Source organism: Anabas testudineus, chromosome 10, assembly GCF_900324465.2.
Source record: "Anabas testudineus chromosome 10, fAnaTes1.2, whole genome shotgun sequence".
In the NCBI taxonomy this organism is placed as follows: domain Eukaryota; kingdom Metazoa; phylum Chordata; class Actinopteri; order Anabantiformes; family Anabantidae; genus Anabas; species Anabas testudineus.
This window is the reverse complement of record NC_046619.1, coordinates 16,987,264-17,015,217: the sequence shown is the minus strand read 5'-3', so window position 1 is coordinate 17,015,217 and position 27,954 is coordinate 16,987,264. Positions and strand designations below refer to the sequence as shown.

The following is a 27,954-nucleotide window of genomic DNA, read 5'->3' as shown; positions in this document are numbered from 1 at the left end:
GAATCTATATTAGATATCATTAATTAGTAAGTGGATTGAATGAGGTATTCTACAGCCAATGCCTGCTAGTCAGTCACTGTTCACATTGACATGAAGCGCAGCCTAATTGGTGCTAGAAGATGGTGGATAACGACGACAGTAGCTGTGTGTTTGGAAAGTTGAGCTTCTATATTTTACCCTAGTGCCTCCAGTCATCTATGGTTAGATTTCAACCATTAACCTTCTCAGTTTACTCTAACTCAGTCCCTGGGTGTCGCTGCACTTGCATCAAAAGCTAATACACCAAGGATTCACAAAAGAGAAATCGGGGTCGGGGGGGAGAACATAATGTCCATGAAAGGAAGCACACCTGGGACGGAGCAGGGCAGCAGGCTGGACCTCCGGACACGTCGTCCTGTTGAAGCTCCTCCATCTTCTGCCGTCGCCCTCTGAAGCTGTGCCAGATTCACTGCAACAGCTCTGTAACTTTGGGACGTGGACTTTGGTGTGGAGGCCCACTGCGGAGGTCGAGCTCAGGCAGCCATACATATCCTATAAGCTGTTTCAGGCAGGGTAAGCAGAGGTCACCGAGTGAAGTGGGCCAGATAGAGACGGAGGGGGCAGGAAATGAGGTAAGTGTTTGAGGAAAGGAAAAGAGAAGAGAGAGGGGTTTATGAAGGACAGTTATTACTATGCAGAACAAGTTTTTAAACATTACACACTGTACATTTCAAAGACAACAATGATCAAAAAGTGTCATTACTGACATTACCTTATGCAAATGGAGGAAAAATCCTTGACTCTATGTTAAGAGAGATATTTGTCCAATATGTTTATGTTATATGTGCAGGAAATATAAAACTTTACTTCTAAGGCTGGACTACACACTGCTATATCAAAGGTTTGTAAGCCTGTCAGCATGATATGCTCGTCCAGTTTTGAACCAAAATCTATGGAGCTGAATAAAATATGATTTTTCAGTCAGATTACTCAACATCAGGACAGCACAATATGACTCATTACAACTGACATCATGGCTTAAAATATACATTTTAAGGCTGCAACTGCAGCAACATAACTTTTGTGATTGTTCTGTTTTTGAAATAGTTGAGGAACAGGCTGAATTTATATGATTTATACAAAATCACAACCTAAGCTCTGATTAATTGATTAGTAGATCAGGTAGTTTAACATCCTGAGCTCTGTGTCTCTTGAGACTTTCCAGCAACCTGCTGTTGATCTATCTGCCAGGTTAAAGGAGAACTTTGTTGTTTATGGCTGCTAGTGCGAAAGTTGTCTTAACTATTTCACTTTGCATGCTTCAAGTGGGCAAACTATGAAAATGGAAACTGGGTTTTTAGATCCAAGCAACGCGACTGTTTGAAACAGGCCCCATATGGAAACAATCTCCAACCTACATTAGTGCCGTCCAGATTGGTTACCGCAACAGACACCACTGCTGCCTCGGAGGCCCGACTCCACAACTAAAGTGATGAATGACTGCTTCATGTGAAATCAGCCAACCTGAAGTAAGGCTGTAGTACTTTAACTCGTCCTGCAATAAAATAAACAAGAGAGAGAAATACAGTTTAAGAACACAAACATGGCTGCTCAGTGACCTGCTGGTTTTGATCAGCGTTTGGGTTTTTTGTGGTTCACTTCTGCTCAAATCATTTTCTCCCAAAAAGTCAAAACAGTACAAATTGTCAGTACCTCTGCCATTTAGTCACTGGGGACAGATCTGAAACACCGTGGGCTGCCCAGTAACCTCACATTCATCTTCAGGGAGAAACGTGAAAGGCTTCAGTGGCGTCATATAAATCTGCCAACGCGGTTTGAGCCAGTGGAACGGAACATGAGGAATTGAGTTGTGAATCATCTAAATGAAGGCTTTAGCATTACAAATGTTACAAAAGCATCTACAGTAAAACACACTGTGTTTATGACTGTCTGACAGAGGACTTGAGAAAATGCTCTTTTCAATACCTGGACAGATTCTGCCTTGCAGCGAGGTAAAAGACGTTTCTACACTCCCATGATTGGATGCTTCATTTTCGAGCACAGAAGCAGGAATGCGAGTCTTTTTTGGAAAGATTGATGGAAAGCTAAACCCACATTGTTGACTCTAGAAATACTGAACTAATTAGTCGGAGAAGTCTGTGTGTGTCAAGTCAACCAAGGATTTATGGATTTGTAGTTAGCTGCTCTAGGAATAGCAATAAAGGTCCGACGTCCAGCAGCTATTGGATGGTCCCTCAACTTTTCCCTCTCACCAAATAATCAGATTATTATTATTTTCAATAGGCAAACAAACAAACTCTATAAAAAACAAGCAGAAGACTGAGCCGATAATAATATTATATTTCGTATTTGAATAGTTTTTCCACTTTTTTCCCCTGAGCACAACTAAGGAGCGTTTCATTCTTACATGGGTAGTTGAATTTTGTTCTGTTTTCTCCCTCCCTCAGCGATGGTTGGAGACCCCCCGGGAAATGTGTACATTTTATTTTCTCAAACCCCTGAATTTGAGGCTTGGACAATTAAAATACGAGCATTGTGCCATATGTGAAAGAGGTCAACTGTGATCAACTGTGAATGCCTGGATGAATTCTTTCTCTAAGGTCAAGCCACACATTCCCGCTGTGACCAAACATGGTCTGACTCATGTAGTGCAAATGAGGCATTTGAAACACTTTGGCCATTCAGCTTTATCTCTCGCCATCTCATTTTCACATCTTTTTGCAGGACATTCAACACATCCTTGCGGGATGAGGCTAATGCTTTTTTTTTGGCTCTGGCATTTCAAAGTGGGGATATGCAAAAGCAGCAACAGTGTACAATTCTGTGCAGCTTGTTCTTGCTATTCAGGATCATAAGCATGCTAGTAGGATAGCTTGGTTAGATAAGACACTTCAATATCAAAGGTTCTCTTACATCTTGTGGGCAGCTGGTTGATTGACTGTTCACTGTTCATGTGAAAGATCACATTAAAAAGCAATTATAACCGAAATCTATAAATATATATATATAGTAAATTTTGTTGTTCAGCTGTATATTCTTTCATTTAGTTTAATGAAATTGAATTGAACTGAACAGGCGAACACATGAAAATAGGGAAAAGGTGTTCTTTGTATTTCAAAGTCACTTTAAGATAATCACGTAGGCTGAGCACTGTCAAAAAATAAAAAGGGAAGATTCAATGACCAGTTTCTATCCACATGATTAAAGTGTCTATTCAAACTGCAAATCAATGACGTCAATTTGAAACCTTATAATAGATCCTGCAACTGGAAGCTAAGTACCTGCATTTGTACAATTCTAAGCCACACCAGCAACTACTTTTTCATAAGAAATCACAGTCTCTAATTAGCATGTCTTAGTCTAGTGTGGAGACAATGGAGCTGAGGAACTGTAAGATTAAATTATTTTGAGCCTTGATGTAGGAAAAAAAAAAAAACACCAAGATTTTTTTCAAATGGTGGAAAATACTGACTTCTCCTTTTATTGATGCCAGTGCCATGAGTCAATAGCTGAGTGTCGAGCTTCGACAAACAACTGCTCTTGTTCATGGTTGATTCATCATCTTTTATTTTCTAAATTAATTAATGAATTATTCAGGAGCTACAGTAGATCAATAACATTAACTCTGCTATTAACAGAACATACACATACAACAATGAAGCCAAACATGCAGGACTGTCGAGAAATCTTGTTTGTTTTGTGTCCAAAACCAAAATATATTATTATTAAGAAATAATAATCAAATTCTCACATTTAAGAAACAAGAAACTTTAAATGTTTGACATTTTTACTTGAAGTTTCATTAATGAATAGCTGAATTGGGAGATAAGGTTGGATATTTGATCACTTTTACATATTGATCACAACACTATACTCCCTGTGTGGGCCCCAAGAGAATTTAATCTTTCCATCCATCTCTGATTAGAATGCCTGCGAGTGGCAGGGGCCACTATGAAGTGGCTGTTTCAAGATGTATGGTAAAAAAAAAAAAAAAAGGACGATCCCTCATCTGTAAAGTTCACAGCTCCGTCCCAAATGAAATGGCCTGCATGTGAAAGTGAGCCGCCCCCTTCCTTCCTCACTCATCACCATATACCCTCAGGACACGCTTTGACCAACATGAGGGAGGGGGAGGAAGCCCAGGCCTAATGCTTTGTGCACTTATTTGAGGTCCTCATAATTCCCATTGATTACACATAAAAAGACCACATAGGAGTCGTGGTTTCACTAGACTCCTTCATTATGCTTTATGCTCTCACACATGCCTCAAACCTGCAGCGTTACAGCTGTATGTAAAAGTTTGGATAAATTATTATGTTTATCAATTTTTGAAGAGAAGACACAGGGAGTACAATCCCTGTAGCAGACGTTTGAAATGAGTCTTTGTTTAAATGTTAATGCACTGATCATTTTTATTTCATGAACACCCATTAAGCATTGGGATGGAAAACCATATTATTTTTGGGGGTGTTGCATAGGAGCTAGGGGCACAAGAAAGGTTGCGTGGATAGATGGAATAATGGACTTCACTAAATATCAGCAAATACTGGTTGCAAATGTCACACAGTCCGCCAGGAAACACAAACTGGAAACGTTTTTCTGTCTTCTACAACATAACAATGATCCAAATCAGACCTCAAAATCCACCATAAACTCCTCACAGTCCCCTGATTTAAATCTCAGTGTGTGAAAGCTCCCATGTTTGCACATGCCCTAATTACAGTTTAACTATCTTTTAACTTCATAAAACAAAAGTGCATTAACATTTAAAGAAAAGCTATTTTTATGTGTTTGCTGCAGTCGTTGCATTTACTTATTTCTGAAAAATAGCAAATTCTGTCTTCGGTTTCCACAATAACTGCATATTGACAGTATTTCTTTGTCATGTGTGAAATAAGGAATTGATTAGCGGTACACGTTCGGTATGCAAAGGTTGGCCTTTTGTTTAGTTCTTCATTGTAGTCATTAAATATTATGCATAAATAAATAATTATCTGACTTTATTGCACATCACAAGCCTTGCGCTACAGGCACGGCTTCTTTTATTGGAGAAAATATTGTTAGTCATCAATATCACCTCAGGACATCATCTAATTACTAAGCAACGTCGTGGCTGGAACAAACAAAAAGCATATTATCTAGCACTGGCTTTCTATTACATCTAACGTCTGTTCACAAAATAAATAGATAAAACATTTAAATGGGATCGTTTTCAAAGCATACAACACGAGCACCAGTGTGCCCAAACTATCCATAATTTCCCCGATGACTCAGTACTTAGTTACACAAACAATCCTCCGCAGACCAGTACCGCGCTGATGATTCGCTGCATCAGGTGCTTCTGTCTACACTGTGACGCACAGAACGTCTTGTTCTCCAGATGGAAGTGCCTCTAAAATCCTGTGCTGTGTGAAACCGAACTGTTCCAAAGTTTCATGATTGAGCTTAGAGGTGCAAAATCCACCAGGACAGAAAGTTGGATCCGAGCACAAGCTGGAAATGTGATTAAGGCCTGAACCTCTGTGGTAGGGGAATCAACCCAACAAATCCCAGACCCAACACCGTAATTCTGCTGTGGTTCCTCAGGAGACATTTAGTATTTTGTTAACATAAACCTGTTTAGTGTGACATGGGATGAAGGACCCTGAAGTGACAGATGTTTCTCTTTAATATGATCGCAAGTCTGTTTTTTTTTTTTTTTTGTGGGGTTGAGTAAGAGATGCTCAGGTTGCTTTGGGGTGTTTGAAATCTTGGGCTGAGCCAGTCTTTCTTTTTCCTCTGTGAAAGGTTTGCATGTTGATATGGAAAACAGCTTCTCTGTTTCACAGAGCAAATAAACTGCTCCGTCTCTTCTTCCCTTCTTCACTCTGACAGTCAAGCTAAGAAATGGTGACTAGAGAGTCATACTTTGGATTTATGGGTCATTGTAGCCTCAAGCAGGGTGCTCTCAAAATGAAATATTTTCACATAGCAAGTAAAATAGGGACCACTTTCTGTCTATAGTAAAAGAACTCTACTATGCTCTCTGAAATGGGTTTTAGGTCCAAGCTGTATGAGTAATTTCTGCTTAAACTTAATTGCTTCTGGGATTTGTGAAAACACTTTTTAGCTATTAAACTGCCTTGAATGAAATTGGCCTCTCTCCACGTTTCAGATGATGGTCCATCGTCTGCTAAAACTGTATCACCGATTTTGCAACAGTGCAGTGTTTGTTCAATTATAATGGGACAGCACGACCATTGTAGAGGAAAAGCACAAAAACAAAGTCCTCTCTCATGAAGCTGCCAGTCTGTTTGTGTGGCTGGTTGAAGAGTCTTGAGAGACAAGAGGGAAATCCACAAGACCTTCAAAGAAACTGCACAGTGGGGAGTGTTGGCAAAGAGCTGGTTTAGACAGCTTTAAACCTTACAACCCCAGTTAACAGACTAACACACATAAACGCAGCATCACCCAAAGTTATACAGTGTAAGAGCAGGCTATACGGTATTCCCATAGTGATCCCTGAAAGGAAACACTGTAAAGAACACTAATAGTACAATATTCGACAAATACACTCCATCTAGCCCCAAAATGTACAGTATTTAAATACAAAACAATCCTAAACATGCCATCACCTCTGGAACCTTCAGGGTTGGGTTCAGAGTTTGTTAAACCTACTCTCTGGACCTGGCTTCAGGTAAATTGCTCAGCAGTCCACAGTATTATTTATGACCCAGTTATCAGATTGTGACGATTTTGCTGATGCTACGTATTGTGAATCACAGCCGAGCTAAAAATGTCGCTTTCAGTCACCAGTGACGAGCTTCACAGTGATTCAGTGTCAAAAGTTCAATTTGAAAAAAGTTGCTCATACTGTTATAGAGGCAGATATTTACAGTATGTGACACACGTGTGAATTAATAAATGTGTATATAGTCTTTTTTTTCCCCCCTCACACAAGTACATCCACTTTCTCACACACATACACACACAGGAAGCTGCTGAATTATAGATGCAGAAACAGGAAATTCCTCCCTTTACCCTCTGTCACTCAGACTACAACCTTGCACTAAATCAATTAGCGGTGCTGCAGGCAATCAGCAGACCTCCATGGAGACTCTATGAATGTACCCTTAATTCACGAGGGCCCCTTGGACCTCTCTCCACAGCCCCTACCTGATGGGTGGCCATCTCTCCTGTTCGTGCAAACACGAGAGTCATTTCACGCTGCGCAAATCACAGAGCAGTAGGGGTGAGGTCGTTTTGTTTCCTCTGCTGTGGAGCATCCTGTCTTTTCCATAAAGGCTCTTCTCTTCTCCTGTGTGGTCAGGAGGGTTGTGTCCAACTCTACAACCACTGTGAAGGTCCCTCACTTTGTCCTCTATAGTACGTTTCCTCTGCCTATAGATGGCTTTTGTCTTTAATAACATTAAAAGTATTATTCCAGCTGAACATATCTAGAAATGTTAAGATGCTGATTATTATTTAGGCCTAAATAGAATTATTGTATTTGTATTATTATTGTATTTGTATTGTGATGAGACAATGGCTGGAGTAGTTGATAGGTATTGGCAATCAACTGATTAAATTAATAATTTATTGAAGGAAAATGCCAGTGCAGCTCATTTTTATTTAATTTAGCAGCATCAATTAAGTTGTAGATTCAATAAACTGCCACATAGGCAGTATTTAACATACTATTTAACATATAATAATAAAGCATTTCACAGTTTGCATGTCCAGATCACCTTCTCTGAATAAAATTTTCAAGCTTCTGCAAAATTACATGATTTTCTTTAAAGGAAGTCTCTTATTCGATTACCTGGGAATAAACTGAAACCTGTAAATTAAAATATTTTAAAAACTGTTGATGGGTGATACTTGTACTGTATATTACTATTGATTTCAGATTAACTTTCAAATTCTACCAAATACTTTTGGTGGTTTTGTTGTCAGAATGCAGTTTTAAACAATTTGCAGTATTTTGCCTGAATGTGAGACCGCCCTCCCGTGAAATACGACGTTGTAGGTCGTTTGTAACACCAGCAAAACACAACACAACGTCTTATTGTTTGATAACATCTGGCAGATGGAACGAACAAACAATTAATACTGTCAAAGTTAGATAGGGGGAGATCACACAGTTGTTTTACAGCCTTTTTTACCGTTTAGGGTGAAAACAAGCTGCCATTTTGACAGGGGTGAAATTTCAACAAGCGTCTGTCTCCATGTGAACAGGGGCTCTAACAACAAGCAGTGACTGGTTGGGACAAACAACCTAAATGGGGCGTTATTATTAATAAAAGCATCATTATTGTAAAAAGACACAAGACCACACTGCCTTCTTGGTCTGGCTCTCATTAAGCCTAAATCTGCCAAATCTCACACATTAGTTCTCCTAATTTCACATATTGCAGGCTTATCTGCAAATCTTCCATGCACTGCACCAAACTTGAGCCTAGGCTGTCTTGGCGTTTCCGTTTGGGGAACCTGACACTTACTCAAGCTTCCAGCCATTCAGTGTTTATCAGCAGGATCAATGCAGCATCTGTGTCTTTCTCCCCGCAAGACTCTGTGGGATGTAATCCTCCTCCAGCCGAGCGGATTCTGAATCTTCCCATTCACTCTCACTCCCCACGGGGACACAGGGGCACATTTCCCATGGACCTGAATAACTGTGCATGTGTGCAATGTATCACAGGATGGTTGTAAATGCTTTAATGCATATGGTTCCAATTGCCTTGTCTGAACAGTGAATACATATCTTGATATATATATATATATATATCTAATAAGTCCCAGAGAAAATACAAATATAAACATGGACTCTTTCACTTATTGCCTTGCAACTTATAAATAAATCCAAGCTGCGATCAAACAAAATGCTGCGTTTAACTGCGACTTTGCACTGATTTCCCTTGTGAAAGGGAGTTGGAGGTGAGCAATCCCTCAGAGGACTTTATAGGGAAGTGTAACAACATTATGTTCAGGTACATTAATCCTATTACAACATGAGTTTAATGAAGAAAATGATTTAGTTTCAACCAGTTCATTAATTCAAACCACAGAACAGACAGAATAACACATGACGATTACTATTAATTTTAAAGCAGCAAAGAAATCATGTAGTATGTGATTTTTGCTTTTGTTTAATTTTTAATAATTGTTTCAATAACTGTTTAGAAAAAAACTAATTTGTCACCAACCTTCATTTAACTCTAAACAGTATAATGAGACCAATTATCACCTACATTATTGGCTATTACATCATTTCAATCAGCTCTGATTTGATTTGATTGTACTTGCACTAACACTACTTCTTTGAGGTGAAGGTGAAAATAAATCCAAAATGTATTCTTCTTAATATACTGTGAAATTAAAACAGTGGCAAGAAAAACTATGTGAGCCTTATGGAAATACATAGTTTTCTGCATTAATTTGTAACAAAATGTGATCTGATCTTCATCTAAGTTAAGAGTATTAACAAATACACTGCCCGTCCAAAACAAAAAAAAGTCACCACCTGGAATTAACTAAGCAAAAAGGCAAGAGCCTCATATTGGATAATCACTGCATGGATGATTATTTTTCAGCCGGCAACAAGTTATTGAACCCAAACTGATGCAATGAGGAGCTTCTCTTTTCTCATTTCTTAAACAACCATCTGGGAAGACACATCCTGTTGTTGTGGAAAAGATGTTAATCTGTTTCAGAAGGGTCGAATTATTGGCATCAAGCAAAGAAAACATCTAAGGAGATTGTTGAAACTACTAAAACTGGGTTAAGAACTGTCCAATGCATTATTAAAAACTGGAAGGATAGTGGGGAACCAGAGTGATTGTGATCGGCGATCATTTAAAAGTTTGGTAAAATCAAATTGTAGAAAAAAAACAGTAGAACTCACGGCTATGTTTAATGATGAAAGTAACAATGCGAAGGAAAGTCAAGGGATTTGGACTAAACAGCTGTGTAGCTTTAAGAAAACCACTTGTCAGTGAGGTTAATCAGAAAAAAAGACCACAATCTGCTAGATAAGACTCTGGAGCAATGAAAAGTAATGTGGTCTGAGCCCAGTAATGTGGTCTGAGCCCAGATTTACCCTGTTCCAGCACATTGACACTCCACAGCAGTACTGGCAAATGTTTTGTGGACTGATGAAACTATATTGAACTATTTGGAAGGAACACATTACTACACCTGGTCAAAAAAGTACAGCAAAGCATATCATCATGAAAACATCATCCAAATCGTAAAATATGGTGGGGGGAAACATCATGATTTGGGCCTGCTTTGCTGCATCAGGACCTGGCCAGCTAGCAGTGATTGGAAGATGAATTCCCAAGTGTATCAAAAAATTCTTCAGGATAATGTGAGAATGTCTGTTCATCAGCTGAAACTCTGTAGAAGTTGGGTGATGCAACAGAACAATAAACGAAAATACTAAAGCAAGCCCACAACAGAATCAAACAAAATCCACCTTTTGGAGTGGCCAAGTCAGAGCCCAGACCTCAACCAGGAACAACTTTAACAGAGCCACACACAAGACTTCCAAAGAATATGACAAAGCTAATGTAGTTCTGCATTAACAATGGCCATCAATGGGCTTAATTCATCCTGAACTATGTGCAGGCCTGATCCACAGCTACAGGAAGCGCCTGGTTGAGGTTATTGCTGCCCTAGGGGGGGGGTCAACCAGCTATTAATTCATATACATACTTTTTCCAATTGCAGTACAAGGTTTTTATGGTTGTTCTCAATAAAGACATGACAGATGAGCATTTCTTTTGTGTTATTTTTTTAGGCACATGATATTTGTCAATACTTGATAAAACAATGCAGAAAACCATGAAATTCCAATTCCAATCCAACCTATTCTCAATTTGCTCATTATCGGTGCTTATGATAAACAGATGACCAGTCAGTCTCTGTTTGAGCATTGGACTAAGGGCGTGTACTTCACATACAGAAAGTTTCTAGTGTGCAGAATGAAGATCAGGTGGAGATGGATGTTAACAATAACACTAATCCTGAACTTATGAACTTGTATTATATGGATATACTGTATTCTGGTTTCAAGCTTGGCGACACTGAGCAGAGAGATGAACTGTGTAAAATAAAAGTTGCTACCTTACGTACATGTAAAATGTATGAGGGCAACTGGCATTTCTCCTAAAAAGTATTAGAGAAAATAACATACTGTAGCCTTTACTTTGGCAGTAAGACTAGCTAGTCCTTCACAGTCTGCAAGGTGGAGCATAAATCCTCTGAATGACACTTGAACACAAAGGTCAGCCACCATTATTCTTTCACCAAAACAAACCAGGTTGGCAACTGGCAGTTTGCACTGTTCATAGTTTACAGTGACATTTACTATGAAAAGGCTAAAATCGGAGGAAAAAAAGTGCCCTTTGGATGAGATACTGGAAGAAAATGTGTAAGTTAACAGCTCAACGTTAACCCTGTTGCCACTGTCAACCTAGAATTACAGCATTGTGGTTACATGCCTATGGTAACCAGTGACGATACAGTTTACATGCTGTCAAGACTCTGAAGAAATCCCTTCAACACAATCCTTAGATGACAAGAAATTTGTGGCCATAAGGACAGACAGACAACCCAAAAACATAATGCCTCCGGTCCTGGCTATTGCCAGAGCAGACACATAAAAACCCAAGAACTCACCGCTCACCCGTTCAACCCTGCTAAAAAATATAGTTGGCATCAAAGAAATAGTCATGACTTTCTCGTTAGTATCTATTGTTTATGCTTGAATCATAGTGTAACTGTAAGAAAAAGCCTAAAGAAGACACTCTTTACTCTACAGTGGTAAATTATGCTGAGGAATGAGTCAGCGGGGACGCTTAAAGACAAAGAAGGAATAAATTGTTCTAAATTTCGTCTTTGTGTAAAGACAAAGTAAAGCATGTTATATTGCAGTGATTTCGAGCTTAACTGTGAAGTGCGAAAACTCTGAGATCTGGGGACATGTAGTTATTTATTAAAGCAGGAGGAGATGACACCTACTGCAGATTGCCTTATTATTTATAATGCTGTCTGCGTGTTATGTGAGAGGTTTTACAATGACAGCTCATGAGAGTACAGCTGTGAAGAAAGTTAAAATCATGACACAACCCTTGTGCCATTCATTGACAGGTCATTTATTTACAGGCTGTATTAGTTTTAGAGTGGACGTGTGAAAAGGTGCAGTAAATATGTGCTGTTGTCGAATCTCTTTGCACTGAATTTTACAATTCGACCTCAGATTTTATTCATAGAGAAGTGAAATTATGTTTATACAAAAACTATATCTTGATTCAGAAGCTTAACTATAGAGAACCGAAATGAAACTCAAAGTTGCAGCTTCATTCAGAAGCTCATTTACATTTCTAATATTTCTAATAACAAAAACACAGCCTTAAAATGCAGCCTATTACACCAGCGGTAAATCTGGTAAATCTGCAACTGTTATCATTATTAACAGTGTATGTGCAGTAAGACTAACAGTATCTAACAGTGTAGCTTATTTATGGGCAGCTATATCAAGTACAACTTTCTAATTAAATCAACGTTTACATTAAAAATAAAAACTTCGACTTGGTATACGAGAGAAAAAGTGACCGGTGAATACTTAATATGAACTACACTGAACATGACCTTGTGCCATAACCTAGAGCTATAATTCATGAAGTAATGGGATACACTGCACAAAACATGGAGTTTATCATAGAGCATGGTACTGTGCAATATTCATGGAAACTCAGGCCACTATAAGCAATGCAAAGAAATGTGAAAAGCCTATAGAGCTGAACACAGCATAAGTTGAAGGATCATATTGCTATACCTCAAGGCTAAAAGAGTGAATCACAACCTGAAACAGAAGCCGGCTCATGTCTAACATACATCATACATGTGGTGAAAACTACAGGTAAGTTATGATCACACATGGAGACCATAAACCTCTCAGCATCTCAGTGCTTTTAACTCACAGTAACTCCCTTCACAACTCATCCTCACCTCCCAACAAACACATGCTAATTCCCCTGTTAATGAGAATCAACAAGGAGCATTATCATGCTAACAGGGACTAAAACGACAAGGACAACTTGCAAACCACTGTGTGATTTTTCACAGTTGCATTCATCCACATTGCCAAACAGCTAATTTCATGACTAACTACTTACATGGAAGCGGGACTCATTACAAATTGCAAATTTATTTTCCTGCTGAAGACAGACACTCCGACTTCAACCACTCACTCTGCAGCCTATTAAATAAAGACGCAAGGTAAATTGCTACTTGGGCTTCTTTGTGGAGAAATGAAAGCGATGATGACTTCAAAGAGTTTGAAATAGAATACATTTACGGAAATGATGTGAAATGCCCCATGAAAACAATAATATCTGTGTGCATGTAAAAAGAAACACTTGGGTATATTTGTGTGCATGTATGCTTTTGTATTGACAATAAAAAATAATGTTAAAATCATAAAACTATGTTCATATGTAAAACAACTGAGAAAACAGTTGGAATAATACATTTCAATTTGAGAAGAGCAGAAATAACACTGCTGCAGAGCTGTTTCCTTTACAACCAGTGTGAAAACAGAAGTGGTTCCCCTTTTGACCTTTGCCCTCACCAGATTTTGTCTTCTAATTTGGCTAATTGTGTTTTTCCCCCGGGGATTCACATACACGACCTGCATGGACAACATCAATGAAGTGGTGTCCTGTTCAGGTCAGTGTAAAAACACGGTTCGTAACAAAGTCATGGACCTGAAATGAACCCCATCTCTCACCGTCACAACAGCAATACATTATTAAAGCTGCATGTTGACCCTAATCTGCTGTTTCTGTAGTTGTTGTTTTAGTTTTTTATAATACAGAACTCAGAAATACAGAAACTCGTGTTTATTTTAACACGTTTAACACGTTAACACTGATGTCTGCTAAATACTCATCTGCACTTGATGGCTGCAGACACAGTTGTACCAGCTTTTGGTTGGTTGTCATGCTGACTACGCTGAGAGTAAGTACTGAGGCTGAAAACATAGACACAGAGACACAAAAAACCAAGCGCTTCCTCGCACAGTCAGCAAATAATATCCACACTTGTTTGGGATGTATCTGCTATCAGCTCTGACCTTGTACAGAGTCATAATCATCAGTTGAGGAAAAAGATATAAACTCTTTTTTTGACCAACCCTGTCTCCTGTGAGTTACGTTCCTTTACATTAAAGTGCACAGTCTGCCACATCACAAACCTCAACTGCAGATTTCTGTATATGTGCTTGCCACTTTGGTTGAGTTTAGAGAAAGACTGTTGTTAAAAAGCAAATAAATGTGTTATTAAATGTTTCTGCATCAAATCAGACAATGATATCTTCCTAACCTTAACCACATGCTGAGTTTTAATATCAACAACATAAACATTTTAATAACACTGATTTCACACAAAATGGATGTTGTACTGCACTGAAAAAGAAAAATACTACACACGCAAGGTCTCATGTTTAAATTCCAGAAGACAGAACCGTGACTCCAACCTTTATCATCTAATGTTATTAGAACATTTTTGTAGCAGCAGAAGTGTCTACAAAAATGTCTTTGCAGTTTAGAAATGTCATGTTGTGGAGGCAGGGATGCTCTGGCACTGTTGGTGATCTCTCTGTATTTAGGTTTACTAATAATTACTAATCATCTGCAGATCTAATCAATCAGGGTTTTACCCATGTTTTTAGAAGTAACGGGTGTGGTAGCTGCAGCTCCTGCTTTGACATACAACACTAATCTAAGTTAACTTTGGCGATCAGTCTATGCTACAAGTTCAAACAACCCGGCCCCTAAACACCTTTGACAGAGCTCTATGGTAGTAACCAGAGTTAATATGTTCAACAACAATCGGAGTCGTCAGTGTGGGCATCATAAGGGACGTCTGCGATAACTAGCACCAAAAGGAACCCCATCTTTCACAGAGACTAATTTTGTGGAAACAAAACACGACAAAATGGGACAAAGCGTAGTAGCCCAGAACAAAGCTGCAGAGATCCCTTCTGTTGTTTCTAAACTCCTGGAGAATGAAGTATGGGCTTTGACTGAGGAAGCACAAATAAGCAGAGAGCTCAATGAGCTCGGCATGAAAAATCCATCCTGTTACCAAACACACACACATATTTGTTGCAGAGGATAATTTTATATCAACAATATAAAGTGCACTGTAACATGAAACAAGCATTTGATGTGCCAGACTTTCTGCTCATTTCACAATTTTATATGAGATTTATAAGCAGCGACAGGAATGAGCATGACTTGTGCATCCCAGTTAGTAAGTACTGAAAATTAAGAATATATCTGCTTTGAGCAGAATTTGCTTCAAACTGTTTTTTAGTAGCAGCTTCACTTCCCACGAACATCTGCTCAGTGTTTCTAGCTTAAAAAGAGATGGCGAACAGCATTAATTCTCATGGAAACGTCAGTGAAGGAGACCAAAAAGCCGTTTGGAAACACACTCGCACTCGCCCACATATTTTGGTTTGTGCACTCACATGGGGAAAATCCCAGATGAGTTGAGTTATGGATCTTAAGACAAAGAGCTGTTGATGCAGGTGCCATCTGATTATTTTTGGCCACCAGGAGTGTCAGGAAATCAGTGATAGATGTTCTTGGATAACCTTGTCAACCCTTAAACCCACCACTGAGATGGATTGCCCCTGCTGAAAAAAAAAAGACAAAAAGAAAGAATAGTTAACGTCTGTCACAGACAAAGTTACCTGATTATTTTGCTCTTTTTCTGAATCTCTACTTATGTTTAATTATGTGAGTGATAATGGTTTGGGGAAAAGAAGAGGGAAGATGCTTTTAAAAGAGAAGAAAACACTACAGTGAAGCTAGTCAGGAGGGGATAAATGTGTCCTATATTCAGCTGTTGAAGAAAGGATGACTGGGAAAAAACAGACCCACACCTTCCTGACTGTGTTGGTGTTGCAGCATGTGGTGCTAGTCTTCACTGTGCTTACCATTAGAAAACTATTATGGTCATCTTTTCAACACTTACTGCTTGATTAATTCAGTAGTGCCCTCTCTCTTCCTCTCCTTGTGTATGTCTTAGCGTGTATATATGTGTGTGTGCGCGTCTGCTTGTGTGGTCCAAATTAGGTTTAAGACACATCTAGGCATCCACAGAGCGGTAACATAACCTTCCACACAGTATGCATGAGACACACCATCTGTTGTAGTGAGAGGTAACGGAGTCACCGTCTGTGCAAATGCCCGCCATGCAGTCTGGCACCATTTGAGCACTGCTCTATTTGGCATGGCACCGGCTGTAAAACACCAGATCGCTGTGACTAGGTGCACCTAAACTTTGCAGCATGTTCCTGGAGTAGCTCTGTGTCGAACTCTGCAGATGACAAGGTAGATTTTCTTCCTCAGCATTTCAAAGAGAGTCCCTACTGATATTGGCTGATCTGCAGAAATGAAAGCTTTACTAAATCACATTAAGCGTCTTGAGATATTCAAAAACCATACAACACTTTTAGTGTGTGTCCGTAGGTTGTTTCAAGTCTGTCCTACACAGACCCACTGACCACTTAAAAAGAGGAGAAAGAGAAAAAGGAAGTGTCCCCAGGGTTCAAACAGAACAACTACCACTCTGTTCGTAATCAAGTATAGACATGGCGTCACTATCCTGGGATCAGAATATGTGTATGGCCTCCCTCTTTGTCAGCTCTGAGTGTTTGGAGGTGCAGAACCAAGTGCTGAAACACGTCACCAGACTCATTATTGCTCACTGCAACATGAACTCTCATGCCCTGCCTTTCTTCCCTAAAAGGAGAGTTATGTGGTTATTTACTTGTGTTTGTCTGTCCAGAATATCGACAGATGTCTCAAACATGATGACACTGATGAGAGGTATAGTCTGTACGGTGACACGTATTCAGGGGTTACTTCTATCTAAAGAGTTGCTTCCATTTCCTCCTGTGGATGATAAATGACTGACATGAGAGTGTAACATTATGCACATAATGCAAACTACTACGTAATTTCTCTACTTGCAGTGAAATAAGAACATGAATAGTGTTTGTTTATACGGTTTGGGGATTAATCCAAACAAGGACGTCTGTGAAACTTGTTTACCTCATAACGCTAGGATGAATGGCAGTTCAAAAAAAAAAAAAAAAAAGCACCTACATCTAAATTTATACCACTAATTAAAAAGAAAAATTCAAATTAAAGACATATAACTATTATATTTCACCTGATTCTCATGGTTCACAGAACCATTAACATCTTCCTGACTCTTTGTACAAATGTTAGGACATTTTGACACAGTCACAGTAGGAAACACACATGTTTATATTTAAAAGAAGAAGGAAAAGGAGAAAAAGGAGCCTTTATTAATCATATGTCACAATGAAATGTGTCCTCTGCATTTAACCCACCCCCCCTGGGGGGAGCAGTGGACACCTGGTTACAGATGACAAAAAAGTACTTACAACACAAATATAAGTACCAAATGAGTAAAATGTTCAGGCCGTGTTAAGTTCTACTTGAAATGCAAATTAAAAAGAAAACTGCCTCAAAATCCTTACTTCGTTTCAAAGTTTATCCAGCATTCATTTAATTTATTCTATTGACTTGCTGCTTAGTTTGTAGCAACAACAAACAAATGTTGGGAGGCTATAAAACAGCTAAAGTCAACTTTTTAAAAAGAAGAAAAAGATGTACATCAGTGCTATAAACTGCAACGAAACTTCAGAGTGTGAAAACACGCTAAAAGAATTTTTAACAGTAAATAAAAAAATAAATAAAGATATCTGTTAGGTAAAGACTTGGTGTGAAACAAAAACAGCAGCTGGTAAAGATGGAGCTGACTTTATGTACTGGTCTGTGTATTTGTACTGGTACAGTGTAATAATTCAGTGACGATGGAAACTTTGTGTATCATATTTACACTTTGTTTTTTTTAGGATGTTTATTGTTTAATGATCACATATTTGGGTCTGAAATAAACGTTTGTGTGTGTAATGCAGCTGATTTGGCAACATATCAATAAATTTATGAAGTAACAATGTGGTAATGATACTTAACTAATGATCTGTTCAGTAGAAACTATTCACATAAAACCATAGCAACAAGTATTCATGATCATCACGAGTCCTACATTACTTTAATACATGATTTGTACCCTGATAATAAAAGTGTTACTCATTTTTTAAGCTCACACTCAGACTACGATTCCTTTCAGCAAAAGCATTGGGAAAATGCAATTCCATGTCATCACTGCAAAAATATTAATGTGACTGTGTGGTTACAAAAAAGGTCCTTGTACGCTGCATCACTTCCATGACTTAATCAAATGTTAATCGACTGTTATCAAGCAGCGAGCTGCACCTCTGCTTTTCCAGGTCATAGGGTCTGCGTTTAAAAAGGCTTGTTAGCACAGGGCTGTTGGTGAACTCACATAAATCTCAGGCTGGCTCCACCCAGCTTCAACCTGAGCGAGGTCTAATCAGGCAAAATAAATGAAAACACCTGTGTGGCTGTGCCAATGCTATGTAGCAGCTTTAAACTCTCCTACAAAACCTACAACAAAACACAAAATAGGTGTGCATCAAATGGGACGCTCTACTTTGAAGCAGAGGGAAATGAGGCCACCGTGTTTTAGTTCATCCTGCTGAAGTTAGAAGTCTGCGTTTGGCAGCGAGCAGAGTTGTAAAACTGTTAAAGCTGTTCCAACAAATATTTACAAAGCCCTTCTTCATCACGCAGCTCTGGCGCTTTGACATAGCAATGATTATGGGTACAATAACTAATCTCTCATTAATGTCGTGTCCACGCTGCTCTGGCTCTTAAAGATAGGAAATCAATGCACCTTTGCCTGAGGCAAGAAGTGAAAGCTGTCCATCTCCCATGTTTAAACAGCACCTACTCTCCATATTGAAAGCTTATTAGAGAAGCAAGAGATCCCGGTGCTATTGCCAGTAGCGTAGCATCCCAAAGACGAGCCAACAAAAAAAAAAAGAGAGAGAGACACTCATGGAAAATTTCAACTGAACAAATTGCAGCTAAGGTGATTCAGATCACGTAAGGCTGCTGTGTTTTAATTTCAGGGTAAAAAAAAAGAAAAAATATATATACAAACCCCTATGCACCCACAATCCACTGGTACGGAGCCAAAGACTTAAATGGTTTAGAAGAAAATAAATATTTTCTCTCTAATTTTCCCTAAACTGTTGACGTGGCTTTTTCATTCTAGCAAAATTTAATGTTGATTTGAATTACAAATGCAGAGGCACATTGCAAATGTGTACTTTACCAAAAGATCCCCATAGCATTGACTCACTCTTTAAAGATTCATAAAGCATTTTCAGAGCCCATCTCCCTAAGTTTAAGTACTCAAACCCCCAATAGAGATGCTAATGTATTGTTCCAAATATTCTCATTGCAAGCTTGTTAGAGAGTTAAAATTACAGTCGTCGAGGCGTTAAGACATTCTACAGTTACAGTCCATTCAATTTGAGGCCTCAGCACAACAACAGAAGAACTTAAAACATCTATGGCTCTGAAAATGTTCGAATTAATGCTGCCAGCTCATGTAAGGCCAGAGAAAGGCTGAAGTAGAGCAGCCATGAATGGCAGTAAAGATAACACCATCATGCTGCAATGGCTCTTCAGAGGTCTTCATTCTGTCTTGGGCACACAACTGGATCATCCTTTTGGACCCGGGGTTGCCTTACAGACTCTCGCGCACACACACACACACACACTGAGTCTGGCTGATTCAACATGGTGACCCTTTGTTATCTGCTCTTCACCAGCTTTGTTTGCATGGATCATCTGGAAACTCCATTTGTTGTTGCCATTTTGGAGACACACTAAAAGAGGTGAGTCAACAAACTCCAAATGCACATCCTGGCCCGCTGACGTCCTGTTCGAACAACATGGGGCCTCTGATCCATAAAATGAACAGATGGTGTAAAAGTTGAATTCTCAAAACTAAAGAATCAATAACCGTCTGTTTCAAAACAGTGAGGAGCTCAGAAAATTGAGCTTTCTGGCTCTGGATCCAGGGGGGCAAGTGCTTTTGATTTTATTTTAAAAGAAAAGCCTTTATCTCATACGCATTTGGAAACTTGCACCCACACACAGACTGTCCAGGTGACCTCCTGGTTTTACCTCCTGTTTAACAACACAAGTGTTGTCATTCTTTTCATTTAATAGCAGCTCAGATAAAAAAAAAATCCAATATAATTTCACCATGTGATACAGTCTGACCTAGGAACAGTTGGGCACCAGTTAGAGGTGCACGGTCTACTTGAATTTAGACAGAAAGTGCTCAAACTTTGTGCACAGGAAACTTAAAAATAAATGTTTTTTCTGGTTGCGAGTGCCACAAATCTGCCTCTTCTGAGAGTTCAGCTGTGTCTTGTATTGATGTTAACATTTAGTTTAATTTTCTGGGAGAAGTGAAAGACCACTGTCGAGCACAGAGTCACCACTTTTGGAGAGGACATTTATTTATTGAACATGTTACTGTAGCTCTCAGATTTAGATTTATTTTTACCACATTTGATCATGAATGACGTTTAAAAAGAAAAAAAAAAGTGCCATTTTGAAACAGACATAATAATAATTATTACCATAATTTGTGGCTTAGATTCAAACATATGCTTTAAAACAATGTTTAAGACACACCCCCAAAATTCAAACCACCAACTTATACTTCTTTTTAAGCTACTTCTGTCTTTTTCATTAATTCAGTTTCACTCTATAATTTATTAGCAAACTGAATGGCACATGTTAGACCTTGAGCTGATGAAAGAGTTGAATACATTCAAACACCCAGAAAATTCAAACGATAGAAGCTACAACCCCCACCCACCCCTTCAACAAACAAGTAAATGGTACGTAAAGGACGTCAAGATCATGTAAGTACCAAAAACACAATATGAGTCCCCACTGGAAAACGTTTTCCACCGCTGCAGAAGCCCTGACCACATAACCAGGTTGTCTAATCTCCTGCACAAACAGTTTTCACTCTCTCTCTCCCTCTTGGCAGCGGTTCTTCCCGGCAGCACTCAGCATCTCACCAGCAGCCGACTCAAGGACTTGTGCGACCACATCGACGCGCAACAGAAGGTTTTCTCTCCTTCTCTCTCTCGCACACGACACCGGACCATACAGCGCACAGGACAACTTTCCCTCACGTTATTACGCATGGCTCTGGCTTTGCGCAAACGCGCGAGTGTGAACACCGTCTTGCAAGAAACTGATGGGATTCTAAGAAAATAAAAAATAAAAAAACACGGCAACAACAAGATAAAAAGACGATTTAAGGATTTTTAACGAGATTATTCCGCTTGTGGTTATGATGATCTCCACATGCTTAACAGGATATCCTCTTGTTGCCGCGTAATCAAACAGCTGTAGGTTTAGATCCGACGCGTAATCTGATTTCTGAATTCACACAGAGATGGATCTGTGGGGACTTTACCTGTTTCATCTCATAACTTTGGGTAAGTCACGATTTATCTCTTTTGGATTATAATGTTTAAAATGTCTGTGTTCAGCTATAAAACAGCGGAACCCAATTTGATTAAACAATTAGAACATATTAATCAGATATGAGGAGTTTGTCGTTCGTTTCTTCCTTGTGGCTTCTGCAATATGATAAAATATGTCTGATGCCAAGTGCCATGTTTTGGATGTTAATTACAAAACTTATTTATTTTTATATATTTAAATTAGGCAGCATGAACTAAAAATATAATGTTCCCGTCTCTGATCAGCTGGGTTATACAGCACTGTGTGGTGGGCGATGTAAACGAGCTTTACGCAACGGCGCACGTTTTAAAGTGTGCGTCTGGGCGTACGTGTGCATGCGTGCGGTTTTGTGTGTGTGTGTGTGTAAGACATGCACAAAACGCATTTCTACATGAATCATACATGAATGTGTATTTTCTTTTCAAGAAAGTTTTATACTTGCTTTATTATTTATTCTAGTAAAGGCTCCAAAAGTGACCATGCTCAGCAGTACATCAGTCATCAGGCAGTGTCATTGAGCTACCTGCTCTCATTGTAATTGAATAAAGCTAGAATATTGATTTTTGGAGGAACAATTCACAGTTTTGAGGGAGGAGAGCTGCATCTCGTTGGCTCTCTGTCTCTTTCTCACTATACAGAAATAAGTCAATCTCATTCTTGCTGCCACGGTGCTAACTAATATAATTATACCCACTGATTACCATGACACCAGAGAGGATGATCATTCCCATTTTAATTGGCACCAGCTGTCATGCTTAACAAAGGCAGGAATGTGCATTATATCGTACTCCCTTATTCATTATTTACATCCTCTTTAGACATAGATCTGTGGATGAATGAAAGGAGATGCCAGTAAGGAAAGCTGAATGGAAACAAACTGTTCATTTTCTGAATCAGCTCCTTCCCTCAGTACTGATCTAACATGGTAATGAAACATTTCTTTGTTTAACTTATCTGGTAATGAAATATTAGAAACACCCCCTCCCCCCAGCCTCCATGTGCCCAAATTAATTAGCTAAGATCTAAGGTCAAAAACTACGGCCTGTTTGGACGACTCCATCCATGTATGTGACATTCTGAGCTGTTCCTGTGACAGCCAGTACTCCTATGGACAGAAAACTGAGCACACACATTATCCTACTAACTGCTCCAGATACCTGCAAGACAACACAGAGGGATCTCGAAATAACCACTATTTTGCAGAAAGAGCTATTAAAGCAAACACAGGGAGCAGTATTTCTCAGCTGGTAATAAGGGCTATTAGGGGCTGGTATTGTTGGATCATTTCTTGGCTTTTCTTGCCCTTCTTCGTTGGATGAAGTCCTGTTATAACACTCAACATTTTCTTTGTGCTCACCAGTAATTTATTTAAACATAAAGTGAGACAAGGTTGAGTTTAACTCTTAAAGCATGTATCAGAAATAGTAATGCATTTGGAGACCTTGTAATAAGGCACCAAATGCATAGTACAGTAACATGTACTAGTTTTCCAACAATAATGATGAAATGATAAATTGATTCATCACTTTTAACTATCTCTTGCTTTGTCTGTTTAACATTATTGAGGTCTGAATATGTTATATCTTATTTTAATTGTTGAGCACATTAATTGAGACATTTGACGGCATCATCTTGGACCCCTGGAAGAGCAAATCAACCCATATTTTTGCACCAAGTGTGGTTTATTAAAGCTTGTTCATTGGGTTATTGACTCTATGGCTTCTTGATCAGAGCTGACACGTGAATCTCAGGCAGTGATGTACATTCTGTGGCTGCAGGTCCCAAAGAAGACATTAATCTAACAAAGGGTCAGTTCATAAATTCAGAGGCACTGTGAAATTCAAACTGAATCACTACTGCCTCCACTGTTATGAAAAATAAAAATCCCAGGCAAGTAGTTAACTGTCCAAGCTTTGATCTTATCTGCTTGACAAATGTGCAGAGGAGCTTGCATTGACAGATCCGCACAGTGGCTAGAAATTATATAGAATTAAGCACAATTTTGCAGTGTAAGTCCTTTTTTTTTTTTAAAGTTAGATAAGCATTTCCCTGCAGTATTAACTCAAAATGGCAAAAGGTGCACCACAGTCACATCACAGTCGTTTCATATCAAAGTGCAAGTTCCAGTTGTAGCACAAGGTGATGACATTTCATATTCATTTCATAAACTGAAAGCATAAGAAGTGATCTCCAGTGGCACTCAAACTGCTAATGGCTGCAGTGAAAAAACACTAGCAGCTTATAATTATATGCAAATTGGTTGTAACTCTAACAATAATTCATTTCTATTCATTTATTTTTTTCTATCATAGCTTTTTAGTTTGTCCTCTGAGTTTTTACTGTGTAAGATAAACTATTTTTAACACACTTCCTCCATGAGAGCTGCTATTTAACTGCAACATTGACCAGCTTCAGCAGATCATCATGCTATATTTTTTAATTTAATGGTTTTGACATTGTGGGATATGACCTGTGTCTTTAATGGAGACAGATAAGTACTGCCAAGCATGCTATTACCTAGCATATTGGCTGGCCTGTTGCAAGGGAGTTTGTCATGAATCTCATTTGAAGCAGGTAGTGCCACAGTGAACAGACAACCCATCACACATTCATGCTTCCCTCAAAGATAAGTCAGTGCTTTAAGTCTAGTAAAATGATGAGAGGAGATACTGTTGGAAACCCCAGGTATGACAGGATAATACACACATACTGTAAGATTTAGATGTAGTTGGTCAGAGTTAAATAATGTGATCATAGAAATTCAGCTTCATGTGCATATGTGCATCACCACTGAGCTACACAAGGACTCTAAACAACATCTTGCATGATTGTGCAGGAGTTTCAGTTGCAATATGGATGCTGAACTGTTTGCGATAGAGATTCAACATAGTTTGTTTCGTGTCAAATAACTCCAGAGTTTGTGCTTCAGTATAAAATGGGTTGAAAGTGAGTCTCATGAGTACGTAGTAAAAGAAATTGTGGGATACTGTAAAAATATGATGGTGTTTGGCATGAGTGATGGAGTCACTTAACTCATGTACAAATGTTTTTTTTTTTAAATAACTAACTATTAGATCTGAAGAGTCAGTGCTGCATCTCGTTCACCCTAAAACGGATATGAGTTTTCCATCTAAACCCTATCAATATATTTGAGTAATATTCACTTGCTGGCAGAGCTGGGGGTTAAAAGCAGTAGAGACAGAATGGCTGTTACTTTTCCTGTGGGCCGCCTCTGTTCTCCAGCCACTTTCAGAGCCCTTAAAAATGCCTTTGTATTTAATTATTGAGGTTTTAAAATCTGCTGTTGAGCTGGCACATTTCCATTCATCGGATGTCAGTCAGTCTGATCGCTCCGACCTTTAATGGTGACATTATTCAATTTCTCACATAATCATCTGCCTTTAATATTAAACTGTAATAACTTCAAATAGTACAATATGTTTGAGAGTATAAGAGAAACTCACAGTTTGAAAGTTTGAAAGACTGAGGCAAGCAGTGACATAGTTGGAGCCTGCTGCCTGAGAGTTCACGTTAACGATGTACCATTGATTAGGGGTGACGTATGTGGGTGAAAAAGATATTGGTCTGTGTTTAAAGCCCTAATCTATAATTGTGGTCGAGCACGTCCACTTATATCACTGCTGGCTCATTACTGAATGTGTTTACAGTTTGGGATTTATGTGACTGAAGGCATTCTGTTACAAGACAGTGACCAACAGTAAGTAATGGAGAGTGTAGTGGTAAGATCGCATCCCCCCATACGAGAGCCCAGGGTTCACATCCTGGCTGTGGGCTCCTTAGGCAAGACCTCCTCACACTAACCCTGCATTGGCTTTGTAGGTTGTAACCTTATAGGTCGCCTTGGATAAAAGCGTCTGCCAAATGACTAAATGTAGATGTTAAGTAATGGAGAGACTCAACTCCGGCCAGTCTTCATGTCATAACAGGCTCAGTGGCTAAGTTTGCATTAAAATGTAATTCACAGAATATCTTTTGCTTGTGGATGCATTTCCTTTTACCTTAAGATTAGAATTTAGCATCTTTTGCTTCTTTGTTTTTATTTTCCAGCCCCCAGCTGTACTGTTTTGGTTCAGCCTCATCGCTCTCATCAGCATCGTTACCAGAAACAGTAAATAGGTGTCAGACAAACACAGGTAGTGATTAATTGTTGACCATAACGAAGCATTTAGCAGCTAAAGAGCCAGGCAATTTTTCAGAAGGAGTGGTAAGACCAGAAACAGAGCTACATAAATTAAGACTAATGTTGCTTTGCATGTTTATTTATATTTCATATATTATGAAGTGTCCTAACCACCAACCTCCCAAACAACAATAATACTAAAGCATGAGCACTGGGCCAATTTAGCATTGTACTTCTGTAACAGTGATAGTTGGACAGTTTTTAAATTACTTTTTTAAACTGATCAACAGATATTGTGTTTTTTATTACGCACATTCTTCTTCCATGTCAAAACCTAATATCTACATTACCAATCCTGCAACTTGACCACTGACAGTTTAGAGATTCAGCTGTAATATGCTAGAAGCAGCTGAAGTAGACTCGGACAGAGAGGAACAGACTACAGTGGTCTAATAAGGTCACCTCTTTCCTCTTTCCTCTTTCAGAGTTGTCGTCTTTGCCCTCAACTGATCAAACTTTTCTCGGGTCACTGTGGAGCCACAAATCACGTTATGAACATGTTGTAGTCCTCCTGTACAACAAGTGCAGCTACTGTGCTGCCTCTTCTTCCTGGTTTAGTAAGATCTTAAACACTAGCAGATTTAGAGCAAAAAGTTTATTTTGTTAGATTAAGTCCGGATCATGTATCAGCAGCTACTGACAAAGCTTTTGGCAAGAAAAACCTGCTGCGGTTAAAGTTGGAGGAACAGTCTTGTTCATGGTTAAATGCTTTGCTTTTGGAAAAATAATTCTTGGCTGTAAATCAATCTTCCCAACAGTACATTTTGTTTTGTTTGATTTAAATGTTTTCTGCAAACTGCTGAGCAAGCAGTAAGTTTCCCTCAGTCTACACGAGCTGAGTTATTAGATAAAATGTTGTGGCTTTAGCAAAAGAAAGATGTTCTGTTCCTTGGAGATGCTTCAAGATTAAATTAATGAAACATGACGTGCAATACTATATATTATCAATACCATACAGTATATGATTTCACTAGAACCCCCTTCCCCACATCACACTTATCACTTATCTTTTGCGAGCATTTGACATCTCAGGTCTGAATCTCTGCTAAATATGCTAAAGATGCCCTCTATTATTATGGTAGGCAATGAGTCACAAGACAGGAAGCTACTAAAAAAAACTGTTCAGCTGTCAATGAGGTGAAAGAAAAAAAGCATCACTGGTCATTATCCCAGTAGTGAAATAGTCAATACAAGTTTCCTTTAATCTGAATAAAAGATCTGTCGAAATGCTGTTGATCTTGACGTTCAGGCGTAAAAAGGTGAAAATGATGTCGTATAAGTGGGACTCCTGATCAGAATAAATGCTGTGCCTCTCTCACTATTAGACCTGTTAGGAAATTCTGAAAATGGCCCAGAGGTTATAGACATACAGTGGCCTCTAAGGGCCAAACAGAAGCTCATTAACACAGAGTCTGCCTGTGGTTACCAAGAGAGAAAGACTGTTCCAGATGAGTAGGCACAGCCCCATTGTGACACAATTTCAAATAGAGGACTTGAGCTCCACTTTCTGCCTTCTTGGTGTATTTCTGGGACACAACTAAATCTATGTGGGATCAGTAAAGTTTCATGAAGACAGACAGAATACATACGACAAGGTCCAAGGACATATTTTTGCATCTCCCTCCTTCAGTTAGCTGAGTGAGGAATTAGTATTTTAATTGTCATAATTAACACCGGTGTCACTTTAACAACAAAGACTGAATACAACACTGCAGTTTTCTAGGCTGTGGTAAGATTTAGAGAGTAATCCTCTTAAAAATGACAAGATTAGCTGATGTGTTTGTTTTCTGTGTGTATATTCCAGATGTTTATAACCTTCAGTCACCTTCTTTTTGATAAATATAGTGTGTTTTCTGTTTCATCTTGGACTTGCTGGCATTAATAACTACAATACAGAGTGGAGACAGTGAAGTGACTTTTTGAAAAATCAGTCATCTCTCCTGTTCCTTTCGGTTCCTTTCCTTTTTTTGTCTCTTTTTCTCCAAATAGAAATGATATCTAGTGATATTCATTCCTATTCCTCTTTACAATTTTTCTGCAGTGAATATCTACTGTTTGATATAGTGGGCAGCTTCGTACAATAGTATATTCTACAGTAGTGGCACTAATTACTGCTTAAATAAAGGCAAAGAAAGCCTACAAGGAAATCTGCATAATATGTTTTTTGTATAGTTTCTCCGACTTATCAAATTATTCCCATAAACACTGGTTCATAAACAACATAATAGACCT

At 38.8% G+C, this 27,954-nt stretch overlaps 1 protein-coding gene and 1 long non-coding RNA gene across 2 annotated transcripts in view; one reads left to right on the top strand and one right to left on the bottom strand.

Moving 5' to 3' along the window:
* Positions 1-355: 355 nt before the first annotated feature.
* Positions 356-15,653, bottom strand: LOC113160166. Its single transcript, XR_003298678.1, has 3 exons — positions 15,521-15,653; positions 1,398-1,534; positions 356-538 (listed from the first exon to the last, which is right to left on the bottom strand). It is a non-coding gene; the product is annotated as an uncharacterized LOC113160166 (long non-coding RNA).
* A 5,515-nt stretch (positions 15,654-21,168) lies between these two features.
* gfra4b (GDNF family receptor alpha 4b) overlaps positions 21,169-27,954 on the top strand; it is a 38,415-nt gene continuing 31,629 nt past the window's right edge. The window contains exon 1 of the mRNA XM_026357244.1: positions 21,169-21,493. Coding sequence (XP_026213029.1) covers positions 21,451-21,493 — 43 coding nt within the window. The 5' untranslated portion in view covers positions 21,169-21,450. The remainder of the gene's footprint in view (positions 21,494-27,954) is intronic.